Consider the following 18,571-nt stretch of genomic DNA (forward strand, 5'->3'; position numbering starts at 1 on the left):
CAGAAAGCCAGCCAGCAGCCTCCCGCCCCTGCCCGGGCTGCGGGTCCCCACGGCACCTCACCATTCAGCTCTGCTAACAGGATTCTCTCCTTCCCGCCGAGGGGTGCTGGGCATGGAGCACGGCTGGCAGGATTGGGGCCTGGCCCTGAAATCCTGGGTGCTGGGTGCTGTGCCTGGTTCAGGGATGCGGGCGTTGAGGTGCAGAAAGGCCACACAGCTGTGACCAGGAGAACCAGGTTATGTCAGAGCTCACGTCCTGGCTGGGCCTCCTGCTGTGTGGCCTCCTGACAGCTTCCACCCAGCATGGTGGCCCAGCGGGCCAGGGGGGTGGGTGGAGGACCCTGGAGGCTGGATCGGAAAAGGCTGCGGCCCCCACTGGCCTGCTCCCATGGGGGAGGTACTGAAGGGCAAAGAGGCAGCCCCAGGCCCGGGCTCTCTGAAAATGTGGCACTTTATTGTATAAAACTACTCTGCCCTCCCCAGCCCCCCCCACAGGCTGTGCTTCAGGCTGATGGGTCAGTGGCCGACTCCGGAAAGACAGCCCCTTCATTATCTGAGGGCTGTTCCGCCTGCCCAGACTCAGGGTTGGGGACACACAGGGATGATGCCTTCACCCGGGGGTGCCCTGGGGCAGGCTGGGCCCTGGGTCACTCTGTGTGTCTGCAGGCCGACTGCTGTAGCCCAGCTTCCTCATGTCCTTGGTCACCACGTTGAAGAGGAGGGTGACGAAGCCCTGAGATCGGACACGGGTCACTGGGGACAGAAGGTCAGCATCAGCTGGGCTGGGCTGGGGCAGAGACAGACCCCAGCTGCTTTGGGAATCTCTCTGCCTCAGGGTTCTCTTCTGTAAAATGAGAATGACAGCGCCTGGACTGTGTCTCTCGTTGGAAGGCAAAGGGGCCGAAGCAGGGACAGACAGACATGGCAACCCCTCTGTTCTCCCACCAGGCCCTCATGTGGGAAAGTTCCTAGGCCAGCTCCCGGGTGCCGGGCAGGCCCCTGGGTACTGAGCCCACCTAGTCCCACCTAGGCTCCAACCTGCCTGTGCGGTGGGGGGGCGTCGTGCTTTACCTTCCCGGCCTTCACCCTGAGCCACCACCTTGGGATCCGTGTACTCGGGCCGCCGTCCCATGAACCAGCTGGGAACACAGGAGAACACGGGTGAGCAGGGCCCCGCCTGGGTATTCCTGGCCTCAGACACCAGCTGTGGGCTCTCCTTGTTTCAGAAACCTGCATCCCTCCCCCAACACCTCCCCCAGGGGCCAGGCCCTGGGCAAAGCCTTCCCGAGCCCACCCTCTCTCTGCCCATCAGCGTCCCTTGTCTGAGTCACACAGCCAGTGGAGGCCTGGCAGGGTTTCCCCCAGGTCTCAGCAGCCCCACTCCTCCTCGGCTGGAGTGTCACGCTTTCCCATCCCAGTCTCCCATGGGTTTGATTCACGGGGGGCTGAAAGCTGAGGGATTTGGGGCTGGGTGAGGGTGCAGCCTGAACCTAGGTGGAAATTCCAGAAAGGTGACAGCAGTTTAGTGGGGGAGGGGAGGGGACAGTGTGGACCCCCCCTCCCCCCAGGGAAGGAGGCTCAAGAGTCTGTGAGGTGGGCAGAAGGGCCAGCTCTGGGCCCCTGAGCTTTTCCTCTTAGTAGCCTGGGATCTAGGACAAGTCACCTCCCATCTCTGAATCTCAATCTTGCCAACTAAAATGGGGATCATATGGCACCTACCTCATGGGGCGGTGGGGTGAAGGCACTCTGTCAACAGCCAGATAAAACCCTTCCTACCTAGGCGGTGGCCCTGGGATGCTCTGCGGTGACAGATACTGTCATCTGACTCCCCAGGCAGTCCTGCTAGGCGCGCAGCCCTCAGCCACGAGGGCCCGGGGACAGCCCTGGCGGAGCCGGCTCCGGGGACTGGCGTCCAGGCCACGCCTCCGACACGCCCACTCGAGCCGGAAAGAAGCCGGTGCACTGTTCCCGGCCGGGCGGGTCGGCAGCCGCGCAGGAGGGACTCGCGGGCAACAGGCGCCCTCTGCTCCGCAGCTCCTCCCGGCCCGCGTGTTCTCCCCCGGGGGGACGCCGACCCCCCAGCCCCGCCAGGCTCCCAGCGCGGGTGCGGCCGTGGGGCGGGGAGGGCCCGCTGGTAACCATGACAACGCACGGCTGTCCAAGCCACCGTCCAGCCCTCCCGCTGGCAAGCGCCGGCCCTGGGCTCCGGGGGAGGGTGTCTCGGAAGGGAAGCGAGGGGACGGCCCCAGCCGGCCGCGGGGCGGCGCAGCGAGGGAGGGAACAGGGAGACAAACACCAGGGTGCGCACTCCAGAAGGGGACAGTCTGGGCGGGCCACTGCCTCTCTCTGCGACTCCACCCTAGGGCAGGGCTCTGGCAGCACCCACCTGAGGCGGCTGTGAGGACTGGGGCACCGGAAGCAGTGCCACTGAGCCCGACGGGCCACAAGTGCTAATACACGGAGCCACCATGCTCACTGCGTTTTTAATTCTCCCCGGGCTCCACCAGGGCAGTCTGCCCGGCGGACCGGGCGTGAGAGGCCAGACTGTTGGGAGAATGTTCCAGGCAAGGGCCTGGGGCGGGAAGGACCCAGTGGGCCGGAGGAGCGAGCCCCACAGCAGGGCGCGCAGCCTTCCAGCCAAGCTGATGCTAAAGGCGCAGGATGGGCCTGGGCAGGCTCGAGCGGGGAAGGGCATGGCCAAAGCTGTCCCGGGAACACCGTTTTTGTTGCTAGTGAAGACTAGATTGGGGGAGCCACAGTAGGCTGAGTAATGGCCCCCAAAGATAGCAAGTCCCAGTCCTTGGAAACCGTGAATGTGACCTTATCTAGAAAAGAGGCCTTCGCAGGCGTGATGGAGCCAAGGAGCTCGGCTGGGAAGGGCCTGGATGGTCCAGGAGGGCCCCGAATGCCGTCACACGCATCCCTACACGAAGGGGAGGCAGGGGGGATTTGACAGCACGGAGGCAGAGGCTGGAGTGAGGCGGCCATAAGCCAAGGCAGGCCAGCAGCCGCCAGAGGCTGGAAGGGGCAAGGAACAGTCTCCCCAGGGCCTGTGGGGGGTGCGGCCCTGCCCATGCCTTGTTTTGGGCCAGTGATAACTGCCTTTGGGCTCCTGTTCACCAGAACTGTGTGAGAGAATGCATTTCTGTTGTTCTAAGCCATCAAGTTTGTGGCATTTTGTCGAAGCAGCTGTGGGAAACTAATAGGGGGCAGAGAATGTTATGGGTAGGCCCTTTAGGCTGAGGAAGGACAGACATGGGGAGCAGAGGGGGAGCCCTGGAGGGTGCTGGGAGGGGAGGGAGAGAGGAGTCGAGATGCCCCCAGGGCTCTGCCTGAGCAGGGAGCCTCCATGGACACCCCACCCGTGTCATCTGGGAAGAGTTTGCCCATCAAGTGGTGTTTAAAATGCGAGCACATGCTGCCGTGCCCAGTTGAGGGCCCCTCAAAAGAGGTGGAGACGGCCCCTGCACTGGGCTGCTGTCCCTCAGGCACAGGCACAAACCTCGCTGCTCTGCAAGCCATAGGCCTCTGTGGGTACAGAGCCCTCTCCTCAGAGTGCCCACCTGCAGGCCCACGTGCCTCTGTGTCTACTCTCAAAGCCCCTTACTCTTCCCCAAGCCCACAGATGTGCACTGCTCCACTGCTTCCCTGACAGCCCTGTGGGGTGGGTGCTGTCACCTCCAGGTGGCACTGGCCCAGGGCACCTGGTAAAGAAGTCTCTTCCCACAGGGTAGCCTCCCAGAGGGGCTCCTAGGGGCAATGGGAACCTAAATTCTTGGGCTGAGGCCAATGGAGGCACTGCTGTCCCTCCCCGCCACAGGCCTCAGAGCTCAGGGAAGCGTCCTCAGCGCTGAGGCTCGATGCCATCCTCTGCCCAGCAGGGCTCTGGCCAGGTTTCACCCCGGTACTGGCCAGGCCCGCAGGGGCCGTCGGCCAGCTGCCACCCAGGAACCCAGAGTCGTCCACCTCCTCTCAGCTTCACTGACCTGCTGGGGGCAGCAGTGGCTTGCAGCTGAGCTGTGCCAACAGGCGCTTCCATCGCAAGCCCCCAAGTCAGCCAGCCAGGGCTCGGCTGAACACCCCGCACCCCCATCCCCAACCTGGACATGGTAAGGGGTAAGACGCCCTCCCCTGGGGCTTCCTCCAGACATCCTGGGCCTCCCCACAGGCCCTCGTGTCCTGGCCCTGCCTGCCTCCCCTGGCATCTCCCCACGTCTCACCATGCTCACCACTTACCAGCCAGACATCCTGGCTGCCCCTAACATGCAAGGCCCACACTGTCCTCAGGGCCTGGAACATGCTGTTCCCTGTGCCCACCATGTTCTCCCCCCACCCCCATCTTGCCACAGTGGCTGCTCTAGTCTCTGTTCAAATGTCAGCTCCTCCCAGAGGCCCCATATGTAAAGGCATTTAGTCACTTACTGAGAAAAGCTACCCATTATCTTATTACTGTTTTAAGGTGTTCAGCTCATACTGCTGTATCCTGTTTACTACCTTTTAAAGTCACAGTATGTCATGAGCATTTTCCCATTAGACAAGAGTGTTTCCTCTGCTCCATCCGACACAAAGACTTTTAACAAGGCATGGAGTAAAGCTGCGTGGACGCGTGCTGCTAGAACAGTGGCTGTAGGGAGCCCAGTGACTCTCAGCACCCCCATGGGACCTGTTTCTAGTTGTCCCCACTCAGTGGAGCGACTTGAAGATCTGAGGAGGTGACCAGGCACATTAAAGAGGGGTGAAATGTGACACCCATTCCTCCTCTAGATCAGGAAGAGGGGCTAGGGGTTAGGGTAGAAAACTCACCTTGTAAACTTCTGCAGTTTAGACGTAGATTCCGGAACAAACATGGGGATGGTCCTCTTGTGCCTGAAACAAATGTTTTCGCAGACAGATGCAGAGCGACAGGCAAGTGACGGAGCTTTCTGAGCCTCCAGTGAGCCGCAAGCAGCAACACTCACAGATCAGGCCGGTGCAGCGTGGTGGAGTCGAGGTCAATGCCAACAAATCTAACCTGCGCTGGCTGAGCGCGGGAGACACCAGTGACCACCACCCGGGCCCAGCCTCACAGAGGTCAGAGTCCGTGAGGGTCTTTTCCTTTTCAGGGCCCGTTCCCTCCCCACCCCGCCTGGTGTGCAGCTGGCAGCATGAGCCTCGCCACCCACCTGCGTGTGTTTTCTTCCCAGCTCCGCGCTGCACCCCCGCACCCTCCATGCCAAGCTGCCCAGGCCCCTGGGGGGCCCCAGAGGATTCCCAGCCTGAACCCGGGACACATGAGGTGATGTCTGTCCCCAGGACAAGCCCTGCTGAGGGTGCCTGGGTCCCAAGGCGAGCATGGCCCAGTGAGAGACAGGCTGAGGTCCAGCGACCAGGTGAGAGTGAGGACCTACCGGCCAGGTGAGAAGGGCACGTGCACCGCCCCGTAGCCGCGGACCACATCGTTCCCGAACACGTCTGGTCCATACACACTGAGCACAATCTGTGGCCCTTGGGAAGGACAAGGCAGGGGGTTGGCAGGTGGGGAAACACAGGGGAGGTGCAGGGCAGAGAATAGGGGGTGTCGGGCTGAATCACAGGATGGTGCTCAAAGCCCTGGGGCTGCAGGCTTGAGGGAAGGCAGAACAGATGTGGGAACCCAGACTGCACCAAGGGCTTCTGCCCACCCTGGTACTTCCTGCGCCTCCAGTGATGCCTGGGCAGGCACTCTCCACCACCCCTCTCACAGCTGGGGAGACAGAGCCAAAATGGTGTTCCTACTCTGTCACTTGACGGACACAGCAAGTGCCTCTGCAGGCCCTGTGCTAGGCACTGGTCCCCAGCTGAGATGAGAGCAGAGGAAGGGCCTGCCTGCTCTCTGGGCGCTTCCTTCCTCACGGAGACGGTCACAGTCAGGCATGCACCAGACGGGCTCACAGGACAGGGGCGAGTGGCTTGGTTTGGGGGTGTCGAAGAGAAGTTAGAAAACAAAGACCTTCTGGGCAGCTGCCTTTAAAAATTAACAATGACGCCTGTTTCCTGCTAACATCAGGTCACGTTAGGTGCTTTCACCTCGTTAGTTTCTCTGTCCTCTACGTGTAAGGGAGAGATCATCGCCCCAGGTGAGGCAGTGAGGCCCAGGAAGGGCCCGGAGGTGGCCTGCCAGGCTCCAATCCTGCCACCTCAGTGGCCTCAGGCAAGTTACCTAACCTCTCTGCCCCTCAGTTTCCTCATCTCTGAAACACTTGGCATAGAGCCTATGTGTAGTAAGCACTCACAAAATATTAGGGTTGGGTTTGCACCCCTCCCTTCACTACCCCCCACCAAAGGTGGCCACTCTTCTGAATTGCAGGAAACCCACTCTTTTCTTTAAGCCTTCACTGCCAAAGAATGTGTCCCACACATGGTATTTTAGTTTTATCCATGTTTTTGTAACTTTATATAAAAGGAATCATAGGCTGGGTGGGTGCAGGGGTTCACGCCTATAATCCCAGCAGTTTGGGAGACTGAAATTGGGGGATCACTTGAAGTCAGGAGGTTGAGACCAGTATGAGCAACATAGTGAGACTTTGTCTCTATAAAAAATAAAAAAAATTAGCCAGGCATGGTGGTGCACAACTGTATTCCCAGCTACTCGGGAGGCAGAGGCAGGAGGATTGCTTGAGCCCATGAGTCTGAGCTATGATGACACCACTGCACTCCAGTGTGGGCAACAACAGAGTATGACCCTGTCTCAAAAAAAAAAAAAAAAGAAAAGAAAAAAAAAAAAAAAGAAATCATGTAGTATGTATATTTCCTCTTTACGTTTGTGGGATTCACTCAAATGGTTTCATGTACAGGGCTTTGCTAATTTTCAACACTGTATTATATTCTACAATCAAAATATGCCACAGTAACCATTCACTCTAGTGCTGACGGACAGGCAGTCTGTCCCTCCTCTGGAGGCTGTGGCACACAGTGAAGTGCTGAGCACTGTCGCACAGGCTCTTGGCAGCACACTTCTCTGGTGGGAGTACACCCCAGAAGGGCATCAGTGTAAACTCCTTTTTTTTTTTTTTTTTTGAGACAGAGTCTTGCTCTGTTGCCTGGGCTAGAGTGCCGTGGCATCAGCCTCACTCACAGCAACCTCAAACTCCTGGGCTCAAGCAATCCTGCCTCAGCCTCCCAAGTAGCTGGGACTACAGACAGGCATAAGCCACCATGCCCAGCTAATTTTTTCTAAATATATATTTTAGTTGTCCAGATAATTTCTATTTTGTCTTTTTTTTTAGTAGAGGTGGGGGTCTCGCTCTTGCTCAGACTGATCTTGAACTCCTGACCTCAAGCGATCCATCCGCCTCGGCTTCCCAGAGTGCTAGGATTACAGGCGTGAGCCACCCTGCCCAGCTGAGTTTCTTCTTTTTAATGTCTTCAACAGGCGTTCGAATCAAAATAATGCTGATCTAAAAAAATAAGTCGGGGAACGTTTGATCTTTTTGGTTCTAAGAATTTTGTGTAAGCCTGGTGTTATTTCTTCCTTAAATATTTGGTGGAATTCACTATAAAGACATTTGGGCCTGGAGTTTCGTAAGAAAATTTCTAATTAATTACAGATTCAATTTAATAGATACAGGACTACTCATATTCTCTTTCTTTTTGTGTCAGTTTTGGTAGTTATATTTTTCTAGGAATTTGACCATTTTGTCTAACTTGCCAAATGTATTAGCAAATGGCTATTCTTAATATCTTTTCATTGTCTGCAAAATCTGTGATTATGTCCCTTTTTTCATTCTTGCCATTTCTGTCTTCTCTTATTGATCATCTTAACCTGCACGTTTCAATTGTAAAAAACAACTTTTTTCTTTTTAGTTTTTTGAATTGATATGTGAGAAGGTAACTTGTCTTTTTTCATGTAATGAAAATGCTTTCTCTAATGTAAATGCTTCCTGTTAATTTCTGCTCTTTCTCATTCTTCTACTTTGTTTGGGTTTAATTTGCTGTTATTTTACTAATTTCTTAAAATGGTGCTTAGATTACTAATTTTCCAGCCTATCTTCTTTTCTAACATATGCATTTAAAACTACAAAATTTCCGTGTAATCAGGATTTTAACTGCCCCCTGCAAGTTTAAATAGCCAAGTATTTTCACCATAATTTAAATCAAAATTCCATTATTATTTCTTCTTTGACATATGGGTTATTTTTAGAAGTGACTTTCTTATCTTTCAAACATCATTAACCTTTTGTTTTTGATCCCTAACTTAATTTCATTATGGCCAAAGAAAATACTCTACTCCCCCAGAAAAGGTGAAAGAGTTTCCCAGTGACTCCTTGATTACTCACTACCTAGATTACCGTAACGGCTGACTATGCTAGCTTTAGCACCTATCTTTCCATGCTTCAGTCAATCCATCCTACTTATTCTGAGGAATTTCAAAGTTGCAGATACCAGTACACTTTCTCTTTAAAACATTTTTTAAATTAAAAACATTTTTAATTCTTATGGGTACCTAATAGTTGTATATGTACTTTTTTTTTTTTTCCGAGACAGAATCTTGCTCGGTCATCTGGGCTAGAGTGCAATGGCTTCATCACAGCTCACAGCAACCTCAGACTCCTGGGCTCAAGCGATTCTCCTGCCTTAGCCTCCTGAGCTGGGACTACAGGTACACACCACCATGCCTGGTTAAATTTTTTTCTATTTTTGTAGAGATGGGGTCTTGCTCTTGCTCAGGCTGGTCTTGAACTCCTGGCCTCAAGCGATCCTCTCACCATGGCCTCCCAGAGTGCTGGGATTACAGGCGTGAGCCACCATGCCCAGCCAGTGTACACTTTCTTTAAAATACTTCATTATGTGTACCATTAACTAGAGCTCAACATTTTTTCATAGTTCTTGAGATAAAATTTACACATAACAAAACACACAAGTCTTAAGTATACTATTCAATGGATTTTGACAAAGTCTTTTCATCTTTGGTTTCCATCTGCTTTATTATTATGCATCTAGGCATGGATTTCTTACATTTAGCCTGTTTGAGGCTTGTCTTCTTGAATCTGTGGCTCTTAGTCTTTCATCATTTTTGGGAAAAACTGCAGCTATTTATCCCTTCCAATATTGCCTCTGTCTCGTTCTCTCTCCTCTCCTGGGATTCCAATCACATACCTTAGACTTACTATTAATATATTCTGTTTCCTGCTCTCTCATCTATATTTTCTATTCTTGTATTTCATTGCAGACATGTTCCTTTGAGCTTTCAGTGTATTATTATCTCTTCAGTTAGTCTAATCTGCTGAGCTCCTACTTTTGGTTATCATTTTTCAGTTCTAGAATTTCTATTAGAATCTTTTAAAAATGTCAGATACTCTAGTTCTCTGCCATAATTGTCAATATTATGTTTTTTCTTTTGGTCATGGTAAGAATGTATCTGAAAATTCTAGCATCTGGAGTTCCTGTTTATCTCTTGCCTTATTTTTGCTGGTTATCCTTCATGTTATCTTAATGTGCCTCTTATTATATGCCAGACATTATATTTGAAAAAAATATAGAATAATTTGAGGATTCCTGTTTCCTATTTGCTTTTTCCAGGTGGCTTGGCTATAACAGTTTTGGAGCTTAATCCAAAAATCAGGGGGTTGGAATGATCAGAGGCCGGGCTGCCTCCCCGTGAGGCTGCCCTACTTCCATCTCTCCTTTAGTTCTAGGGCAGCTCTTTGAGGGCTCAATCCAAGTTGCAAAGATTTCCCTGAGGCCCTCTGCCTCAGCAACCCCTTAGAGGGTTCTGAACATGAGTTTTTGTCCCCTGGGCCCAGAGAGGCTGTCAAAGGCCTTGATGAGTCTCCCAGTCACCTCTGTTGGAATCAGCAAACACTCTCAGGGGAGATCCAACTGGGGTCACATCTCTGGACTTCTGTTCTCCTGGATCCTGCCTGGTAGATCTCCACTACTTTGCTAACTCTCTGAAGACTTCAAGGTAGTTGTGTTTTGTTTTTGTTTTTTAGTATTTTATTCACTTCTCCTAGCCATCCTCAGTGGGAGCAGGCTGTTCCTACCACTTGGTGCATTGTTCCAGGAAGTCTACCAAAGCTCTTACTAAGGGATGATGACAGCAGGATGGACGTCCCTGCCCAGAAGGACCACAGGCAGCCCCTGTTCCAGAATTGCTGCACTCTGGTGAACCTGGACCCAGGCCACATGCAGTAGAAAGGCCTGGACTATGAAATTAGATAGGGCTGACTTTAAATCCACACTCGGCTACTGGCTGGAAAGCAGAAGGCAAGTGATACCAGTTTTGAGTTTCAGTTTCCCAAGATGGGAAAAGAAATGGAGAGAAGTCTGTCTGCCAGATAGGACTAGGAAGCTTGGACAAATCCACATAAAGTATTCATAGCCCCCATGGAGCCTAACCCCAGGGTTTGCATACAGTAGGTACTTATTACGTGAAAGGAAACAATTAGAACGGTTAATAATGACCAAAGTAGGAGGTGAACACTGCAAGCAAGTAAGCCCTTGGGAAGGAGGTAGGAGGTAGGATGTGGGAAGTGTATCTGGGCAGAGGGAACAGCATGAACAAAGGCTCAGAAGAGGACACTTGAGGCCTAGCACAGGAGGAGCGAACGTTAGGGTCTGGCTGGAGTACAACAGGCCACGGGAAGTCAAGAGGCACAGGGTCACACCTCCAGGCCAGGTGGCTGCCGTCTGTATACCGGGCTCAGGGATCTGCCCTTCACTGGCACAGCGACTAGCAAAGGTGTCCATGGGGCCTGACCTGATCCTCTCTGAACTTGCACGAGGCCAGCAGCACAGCATGTAGGTGAACTGGGTTGGAGTGGGGATGAGGAAGAGGAGGGAAAAGGCCAGGTGGCCAGAGAGAGAACATCAAAGGCTGGTGCAAGAGCCCAGGTGACAGGTAGTGATGACATGAGTGTGGACAGTGGTGGGTGGGACGAGGCAGAGGCTGCCCTGGGAGTGCTGCGTGCAAGCTCTGGGCCCCTGTCCCCCAGGGCCTCTGCAGACTCACAGCCAAAGGGGTTGGTGCTTTTAAAGGTGATGTCGATGGGGAAGTTCCACACCAGCGCTTGGCATGCATCTCGGCTCTTGGATGTGATCTGTGAGATCCCCTCCTCCAGACCCTGTGGGGACAATGACAGAGTCAACTGGTATCTGAGCACCAGGCTGCCATGGCTCCTCCCCTTGCCTTGGGTGGGCAGCTGGCAGAGCTGTTTCCTCAGCTACCTTCTACCAAGACACTAACCTGCAAAAAAATGGGCCTAAGAAGTAACAGAGCGCCTCTTAGTCTGGTACTTTAATGCATTACCTTATCAAAGCGTGACAACACAGCAGGCCAGCCACTCTCCCAGGCACTAGATCCTGTCCCTTCTTGCCTCGCTGAAGGCAATGGCACTGACACTGTTTGCACTGCCCCACCTCTACCACCACTCACCCGGGCATCCCCCTTGGCATACCCGTATGTATGATTTTCTCAATCACAAGCGATCTCTGCTGATTCTACCTCCTCCTCCACCTGCCTGCTGATTCTTTCCTCCCCTTTATGGCAAAACCCCTCAAAAGAGTTGTCACACTCACCAGCTCCAATTCTTCCTCTGCTGTTTTCTCATGAACGCACTGCAACCTGACTACTGGCTCCCCCACTCTACCAAAGGTTTTTTTCAAATAACACCAGTGACCTTGACATTGCTATATCCATGGTCATTTCTGTCCTCATTTTATTTGACTCATCACAAGCATCTGACACAGCTGATCACTTCTGGAAGTTGACCTGCTTCTTGATACACTTTCTTCCCTTGCTTCTGGGTCTTTCTACCTCACCGGGTGGTTCCTGCTTAGTTGCTCTTGCCGGTTCCTTCCCAGCGTCGCATGTCCTGAGGCTGCGTCTCTGGCCGGCTCCTCTACCTGTACTTGCTGATCTCACGGCTTTCAATGTGGTCTAGAAGTTGACAATTCCCAAATTCATGTCTCCAGCCTGGTCCTCGCCTCTGAACTCCAGATCAGCATCGCCCCATCTCCCCCTGCCAACCTCGCATCTCCACTTGGATATCTAGTGGGCATCTCAACCGTAACCCGTGCTGGGCTGAGCTCTCGGAGCTGTCCCAAATCTGCTCTGTCCGTGGTCGTCTCACTGAAGGCAGCCCTCTACTTCCAAGTGCTCAGCCTAAAAACCTTAGTGTGATTCGTAACCCTTCTTTCTCTCACACTCCACATCTGTCCAACAGGAAAACCTGTCAGCTCAATATTCAAAGTATACTTGAAATCCAGCCACCCCTCACCACCCACTGCTGCCGCCCTGCTCTCCCACGTGTGCCACTGTCACAGCCGGCTGGTCTCCCTGCTCTTGCCCTTGTACCTGCAATTTATTCTCAGCATAAAAGCCAGAGGGATCTTTTTAAAACATGAGTCAGGTCACTTTCTTCCATGTGCAAAACTCTCCAGTGATGTCCCATCTCCCCTTGAGGAAAGGTCATGGTCTTTACTCTGACCTTCTAAGCCCTACAAGATCTGCCACCCTGCCCCAGGACCTTTGCACTCTCTGCTCCTTCTGCCTGGGAAGTTCTTTCCACAGATTTCCTCATAGCTTGTTCCCTCACTTCCTTCAGGCCTTTGCTCAAAAGTCACATATTCAGTGGGGCCTTCCCTGGCTGCCTTGAGTCCAGCCTCCCTCTTACCCTTCAGTCCTCTTGCTTCCTGGCTTCACCTCCCCTCAGCAGTTCTTATTAGCTAAATACTAGAATATGTGCTATTGATTATCTGTCCCCCCACAGGAGAGAATGCGGACTGCAGGAAGACAGGACTTCTGTCTGGCTCTGTTCACCACTGTATCCCCAGCACCCCGAAGACTCTCAATCAACAGTCTGTCAATGAATGGGTGAAAGGTAAATAAATATTATCATCTCAGTTGTACAAATAAGGAAACTGAGGCTGAGGAGGTTAAATAAGTTGAGCCTCAATTTCTTAAACTGATGTGAGAATTAAATAAGCGCTTTGCAAATAGTAATGTGTGGTGCTGGCCAAAGATGTCACCACTGTCCCTTTCCTGTGGAGACAGGCTGCCCCTTGGGAAGTCTCGGCCGGAGAGCGCCTGTTCTGCCTTCTGACTCTCCAGCATCCTCCCCGGCGGCTGAGGAGAGGCCAAACGGTGAGGGGACTGGCACAGAGTGTCTACAGCCCGGCCGCTTCCCGGCTGGGTGGCTGGGAAGACCCTGCCCATGTGGTCTTCTTTGCAGCCACACGCCAGCTCACAGGATCGGGTATGTGAGTGAGTGCAGTCTTGGGGATGGATCGGGGAGCCCAACAGTGGCTGTGCTCTATGCTCTAGCTTTACCAGGAACAAACTGAGGTTTGGGTTCCCTCTGAACTTGGTGTCTACCTCTCAATGGTTCTGAATGCAGAGACAAAGGGTGTGATAAACACCTTTGGAAACCACAAGTCACGAAGGCCCAAGAGCCCAGCTTACCGCTGTGGGGGCCCAGTCCTGGCCATACACAAAGCAGTACTTGCAGTAGAGGTTGTCGAACTCTGGAAACTGTGGGAAAAGCACACATGTATCCTGTTTACCGCGACTCACGCTGAGGCTGGTGCATCCATCTGCTAGCAGCCTATAGCAATTCTGAACAGGAGGCAACTGGGCTGGGGTCTCAGAGACAGCTGGGGATGGGGACATGGAGTTTAGTGGAGAGGCTGGGGACTCGGATGTGGGAGAGTCCCGAGCTGCTGCCACCCCTGGGTCTGAGCCTTGTCTGATATGCCCTTCCTATTTCTTCATCTGGAAGATTCCTGCTCATCCTTCAAAACTATCCTGCTGGGAGCCTGCCCCAACTCCTAGGCTGGTTTAAGGGCTACTTCTTGGCTCCTTCAGCCCCTGTGCTTCCCTCCATCAAAGCACTGATTGCCTGTGTCTACGTCTGTCAACTCCACGGAACAGGTTTGATGCTTTTCTGTGTCCCCAGTGCCTGGCACAGGGGTGGGCACAGACGAGGTCTAAGGGCATGGTGCTGAAGTGAAAGGTCTGAGAACCCGGGAAGCCACCAGGACATGCTTGGCTGGAGCTGAGGGCCTGGAGACAGGGAGGCAGCCAGCACAGAGGGAGAAGGAACAGTGTGTGTGTGTGGTGGGGGGCGTGGGCACTGAGAGCACATAGGCATGTGACCCAGCCCAGCTGACAGCCCCTAATGGGATAGAGCCGGAGAAAAGGGGAAGATGATCTGGGCATGAGGCCGTGGCAGAGGATAGGGTGGGAGCACACAGCTGTATCCCTGACGAAACAGGAAAGCAGGAGACAACTACTACAGGCCCTGTCAGAGCTGTCCCTGAGCCATCTCAGTTAATCCTCACAATAATATAAATAATAAACACCATCTCCAACAGCTTGGAAGGACAGTGTAGCAAAGCTTTGAGGTCAGACAGACCTGGGTTCAGTTCCCAGCTATGCTACATCCTTTGGGGAAGTCTTCCCAGATGTAAAAGGTGGATGTTAGTGATACCTACCGCACAAGGCTGTTGTAAGGATTGCATAAGCCGTGCCGGGCACGGAGTTTGGTGCATAGCAAGGACTTGTTGAATGTCGAGGGGTTTTTGTTGTTGCTGTTGTTAGAGACGGTGTCTTGCTACGTTCCCCATGCTGGTCTCAAACTCCTGGCCTCACGTGATCCTCCTGCTTCCACCTCTTAAAGTGTTGCGATTACAGGCGTGAGCCCCTGCGCCTAGTTTATATTTACTTATAATAAATGGTTTTTATAAAGTGTAGGAGGATGGAGAGTAGGTTCGGTCAGACACGCACACACCATTCTTGGATCTGACTAACCAAAGCATCCAGATTCTAATTCAAGTTCGCCCTGGGAGTTCTGAGCGCGGGGCGCTCCCTGCGCATGGCACGCGGCGCGGATCCTCCTGTTACACCCAGGAGGCTCTGGCCCGTGACTCAACCTAGTGGGCGCGATACCAGCCAGGGCCACAGGCCTGGCCGAGTGTGATCTCCGTGCTGTTTGTTTCCACACCTGCACATCGAGGCTAAGGATTCCCAGCAACCTCGCGCCAAGCCTCTCCAACGCTTGCTCCCCTCCCCCGCCCAACCGAGAGGCTCGGAGGAATGACATGGCTCTCCGCGGGCCACACAGCAGCCCAGGGGATTACGGGAAAGGGCCCTGGGGGGCGCTGGGGGGCGGGCCCCGGCGGGGTCCACGGCCGCTTACCTGGGCGCTCTCCACCTGCCCGTTGACCATGAGTAGGAAGACGCTAGGACCCCCGGCCGCCATGGCAGGGCTGGGGGTTCGAGAGACCCACCTAGGCCGCGCGCGCGGTTGCTAAGAGGCGCCGCGGTTGCCCTAGAAACAGACGGCGTGGCGCGCGGGACGTGTTTCTCTGCAGCGACACCTTCGCGAAAGCCACTGCCTGCGTGTACGGCATTGCGCAGGCGCAGTCAGTGGGAGCCGCCGGGAGGGCGGAACGGCACGAGAGGCGGGGCCTAAAGAGGGCGGGGCTCCGCGGCCCCACCCCTTTCTGGGGCTGCTAGGACCCTCCACGCGAACGAGGGCGGAAGCGTTGGCCGCTGGCGTAGAACCCGGCCCGCCGCGCGGCCAGTTACACCCGCAGGGAGCATGTGTCCGCTCTGACTCGGCCCTGCTCCGCCCCGACGCGCGGAGACGAAAAGAGCGGGGTCACGGGGAGACACGCCCCTGACTCAAGCCTGCCTGAAGCCAAGTGTTTAAAATACTCCTCGGCCACTAGAAGGCGCTGTGGCCCTGCGGGGGCGGGGGACGGCGTGGGGACGGCGGAGGGCGCTGCCGGGGCTAAAGCTAGCAGGCGCAGTGCTCATGGGAGGGTCCCCAACTGGGGCCAGGCAGCTTGCATCCGGTGGAGGGGATGCGCCCTTGTGGCTTTTGAGAAAAAGTTCTATTTTTTTTGTTTTTGAGACAGAGTCTTGCTCTGTCACCTGGGCTAGAGTGTAGTGGTGTCATAGCTCACTGCAACCTCAAACTCCTGGGCTTAAGCGGTCCTCCTGCCTCAGCCTCCCGAGTAGCTGGGACTACAGGTGCATGCCACCACACCTGGCTAATGTTTCTATTTTTAGTAGAGACCGGGTCTCGCTCTTGCTCAGGCGGATCTCGAACTGCTGAACTCAAGTGATCCTCCCGCCCCGGCCTCTCAGAATGCTGAGATCACGGGCAAAAGCCACAGCGCCAGGCTAATTTTCCTGTTTTTGGTAGAGATGGGCTCTCGCTCAGGCTGGTCTGGAACTCCTGAGCTCAAGCAGTCCTCCTGCCTCGGGGCTCCCAGAATGCTAGGATTATAGGCTAGAGCCATGGTGCCCAGCCAGAGAAAAAGTTTATTAAACAAACTTGGGGAGGCTCAAGAACACTTAACATCCAATCCACCGCTCCTCAGTGTGAAGTTGGGGAAACTGAGGCCCACGGAGGAGCAGCCACTGGCCCCGCAGTGAGCCAGCGCTAAGGGGAGTCAATGGCCAGAACCCATGGGTCTGCTAAGGCCCTTTTCAAATGATGGTTACTCCCTGGCTGCCCTGAGTAAGTCACAGCTGTTAACACACGGATCCAGTTCCTATTAGCGCTCGCCATGGTTTGTATTTGCACGTTTGTTATTTCATAATCTGGGCTAATGCTTGCCTCCCTCACTAGACTGCCAGTTTAATGAGTCCCAGGACCATGTCAGTCTTGTAGCCTCATGGTCTCGCACATAGTAAACACTCAGTAACTACTAACTTGTCGAATGGATGAATAATTGAAGACATCTCCTTTTTACAGAGGAGGAAACAGATTCAGACAGCAGATGTAACTTGGACACAATCACAGCAGCAGGTAAGTAGCTGAGTCAGGTTTCAAACCCAGGATTCCACAGGCTGACAACCTTCACTAACTACTGTCTTGTCTTGGGGCAGGCCTGTAGGTGCCTCTTGGCTGACATGGCAAAGGAGACATTCAAGACCCTAACTTGGATCCAGGAAATGAAGAGATGCACAGGTGTGTAGACTTTAGGGAGGCCAGGCCCAAAGCAGGGACCCCAGGTCATCACGCCCTCCAGCACCCAGATGCCAGCTTGGGAGCAGAGCCATCGGACACCTGTGCAAGAGAGAGAAGGAGCAGTCACAGCCCAGCCTGGACCCACTGAAACCCCCTCCCCAGGGGAGCAAAGACACTTGACCGGGGGAAGGGGGCCGTGGCAAGCAGTGTTCACACATCTGACAGGAGAGGCTGGGGAGGCCGGATGGGTCGGGGGCCTGAGTGCAGGGCCATCTCCCTCCCCAGGGACCTGGTCATAGTCCCTCCCCCACCCCTCCCACCATCTCTTTCCAGTTAAAATGCTCTCTCCCACAGATTCTACCAGTCTCGTCCAATCCTTTCCTCCCTGTGGCCTTTTGAGGTTCAGTATTGCACAAAAGTTAGTTTTCAGCAAAATGCTTACAATTATCAAATAATCAGGGGCTCCCAGTAGTTTAAAACCTGGCCATGTCAAAGTCTGCCCCACAGTCAAATAGGACACAATGGGGGAGTCTCCTTAAGGGGCAGGAAGCTCTGGGGTGGCCCTAGGGGTGCAATTAAGCCCAACCCTTGGGCTTTGGGGAATAGGAGACCCCAGGGTAGGGTGGGAGGGTGACCAGGCCTAACTTTACCAAGTCTAGTGACATCAGAAGGGACTTTGGGGGAGGGGGGGTCTCAGCGCCCGCCAGAGTCCTTACCACCAGTTCAGGTGGGCTGGTGGAGGGCCCGGTGCACTGGGAGCCCCTGGGCAGGCTGTCCTTCAGGTCAGCACAGTCGGGTCAGAGGAGAAAGTCATCGCTGCAGGTGCCGACCTGCCGTGGTCTCAGTAGCACACTGTGTAGCTCTCGGGGCGGGATGTAGGGATCTGCCCAGGGATGGGGACAGACCCTCAGCCCGGCTGACATCTGCCTGTGTGGTTGTTAACATTTTGCCAAGTCTGCCCACCCCCTGACACCTTCCTGGGCTTCTGTCCTTCCAGACACACCTCCTTCCCACCTCACTCTTAGCACGGTTCTGTCCTCTGCTGGACTCTCGCACAGGCCCCTCAGGGACACTTCAAGCCCATTGTGATCTGGGACACACTGAGGCCCAGGAAGGGACAGAGAGGGGGGTGGGCAAGGTGGTGCCCAGTGTCAGCTATCCAGCAGGGGTGGGGCTGGAAGCTGACAAGGGCATAGCAGGGTGCTAGTGCCAATCTCTGCGCTGCATGCCCGTGTCCCTGGTGCTGACGAGCAGCTGGCCAGAGCCCCTGCAGTGTCCCGAGCCCCACCTGGCTGTCTGCCTCTCCCATTCTCAACCACCCCGGGCTTCTGCTCCCATCCTTACTGAAGTTGGGTTCAAACCGTTGGGCCCGGCAGAGCTGCCATGGGAGGGGGAAATATTGGGGCCGGGTGGCCAGGGTTATAGGCTGCACAGCACTATAGAGACGGAGGCCTTGTCAGTCATGCCAGGGCCAGGCCACCAAACCCAGAGCCCCCAGATCCTCTTGAGGACAGGAGCAGCTCCTCTACCCAGACTTGATCTTGCAAGTATCCAGCCACAGTCAATCTGGACCCAGCGTCATGCAGAAGTGGGACTGAAGGCCAGGCGCGATGGCTCACGCCTGTAATCCT

The 18,571-nt window shown here is 54.3% G+C and overlaps 1 protein-coding gene and 1 long non-coding RNA gene across 5 annotated transcripts; one reads left to right on the plus strand and one right to left on the minus strand.

The window, feature by feature from the left end:
• Positions 1-433: 433 nt before the first annotated feature.
• B9D1 (B9 domain containing 1) lies at positions 434-15,382 on the minus strand. 4 transcript variants are annotated; one of them, XM_045526928.1, is made up of 7 exons: positions 15,156-15,382; positions 13,421-13,489; positions 10,970-11,081; positions 5,388-5,484; positions 4,804-4,866; positions 1,072-1,139; positions 434-753 (listed from the first exon to the last, which is right to left on the minus strand). In XM_045526928.1, exons 1-7 carry the CDS (start codon positions 15,216-15,218, stop codon positions 611-613), a joined length of 615 nt encoding a protein of 204 aa, XP_045382884.1. In that variant the 5' UTR covers positions 15,219-15,382; the 3' UTR covers positions 434-610. The 4 variants fall into 4 exon arrangements, 3 of the variants coding, with proteins under 3 accessions (XP_045382884.1, XP_045382885.1, XP_045382886.1); XM_045526929.1 differs by lacking the exon at positions 15,156-15,382 and adding an exon at positions 14,452-14,772; XR_006729007.1 differs by lacking the exon at positions 434-753 and adding an exon at positions 1,720-2,923 and having other exon boundaries at positions 15,156-15,363.
• On the plus strand, positions 12,734-17,205 carry LOC123621112. The gene is made up of 4 exons (XR_006729008.1): positions 12,734-12,839; positions 13,013-13,102; positions 16,725-16,778; positions 16,859-17,205. It is a non-coding gene; the product is annotated as an uncharacterized LOC123621112 (long non-coding RNA).
• Positions 17,206-18,571: the final 1,366 nt, after the last annotated feature.

This window comes from Lemur catta, chromosome 15 (assembly GCF_020740605.2).
Source record: "Lemur catta isolate mLemCat1 chromosome 15, mLemCat1.pri, whole genome shotgun sequence".
Lineage (NCBI taxonomy): Eukaryota > Metazoa > Chordata > Mammalia > Primates > Lemuridae > Lemur > Lemur catta.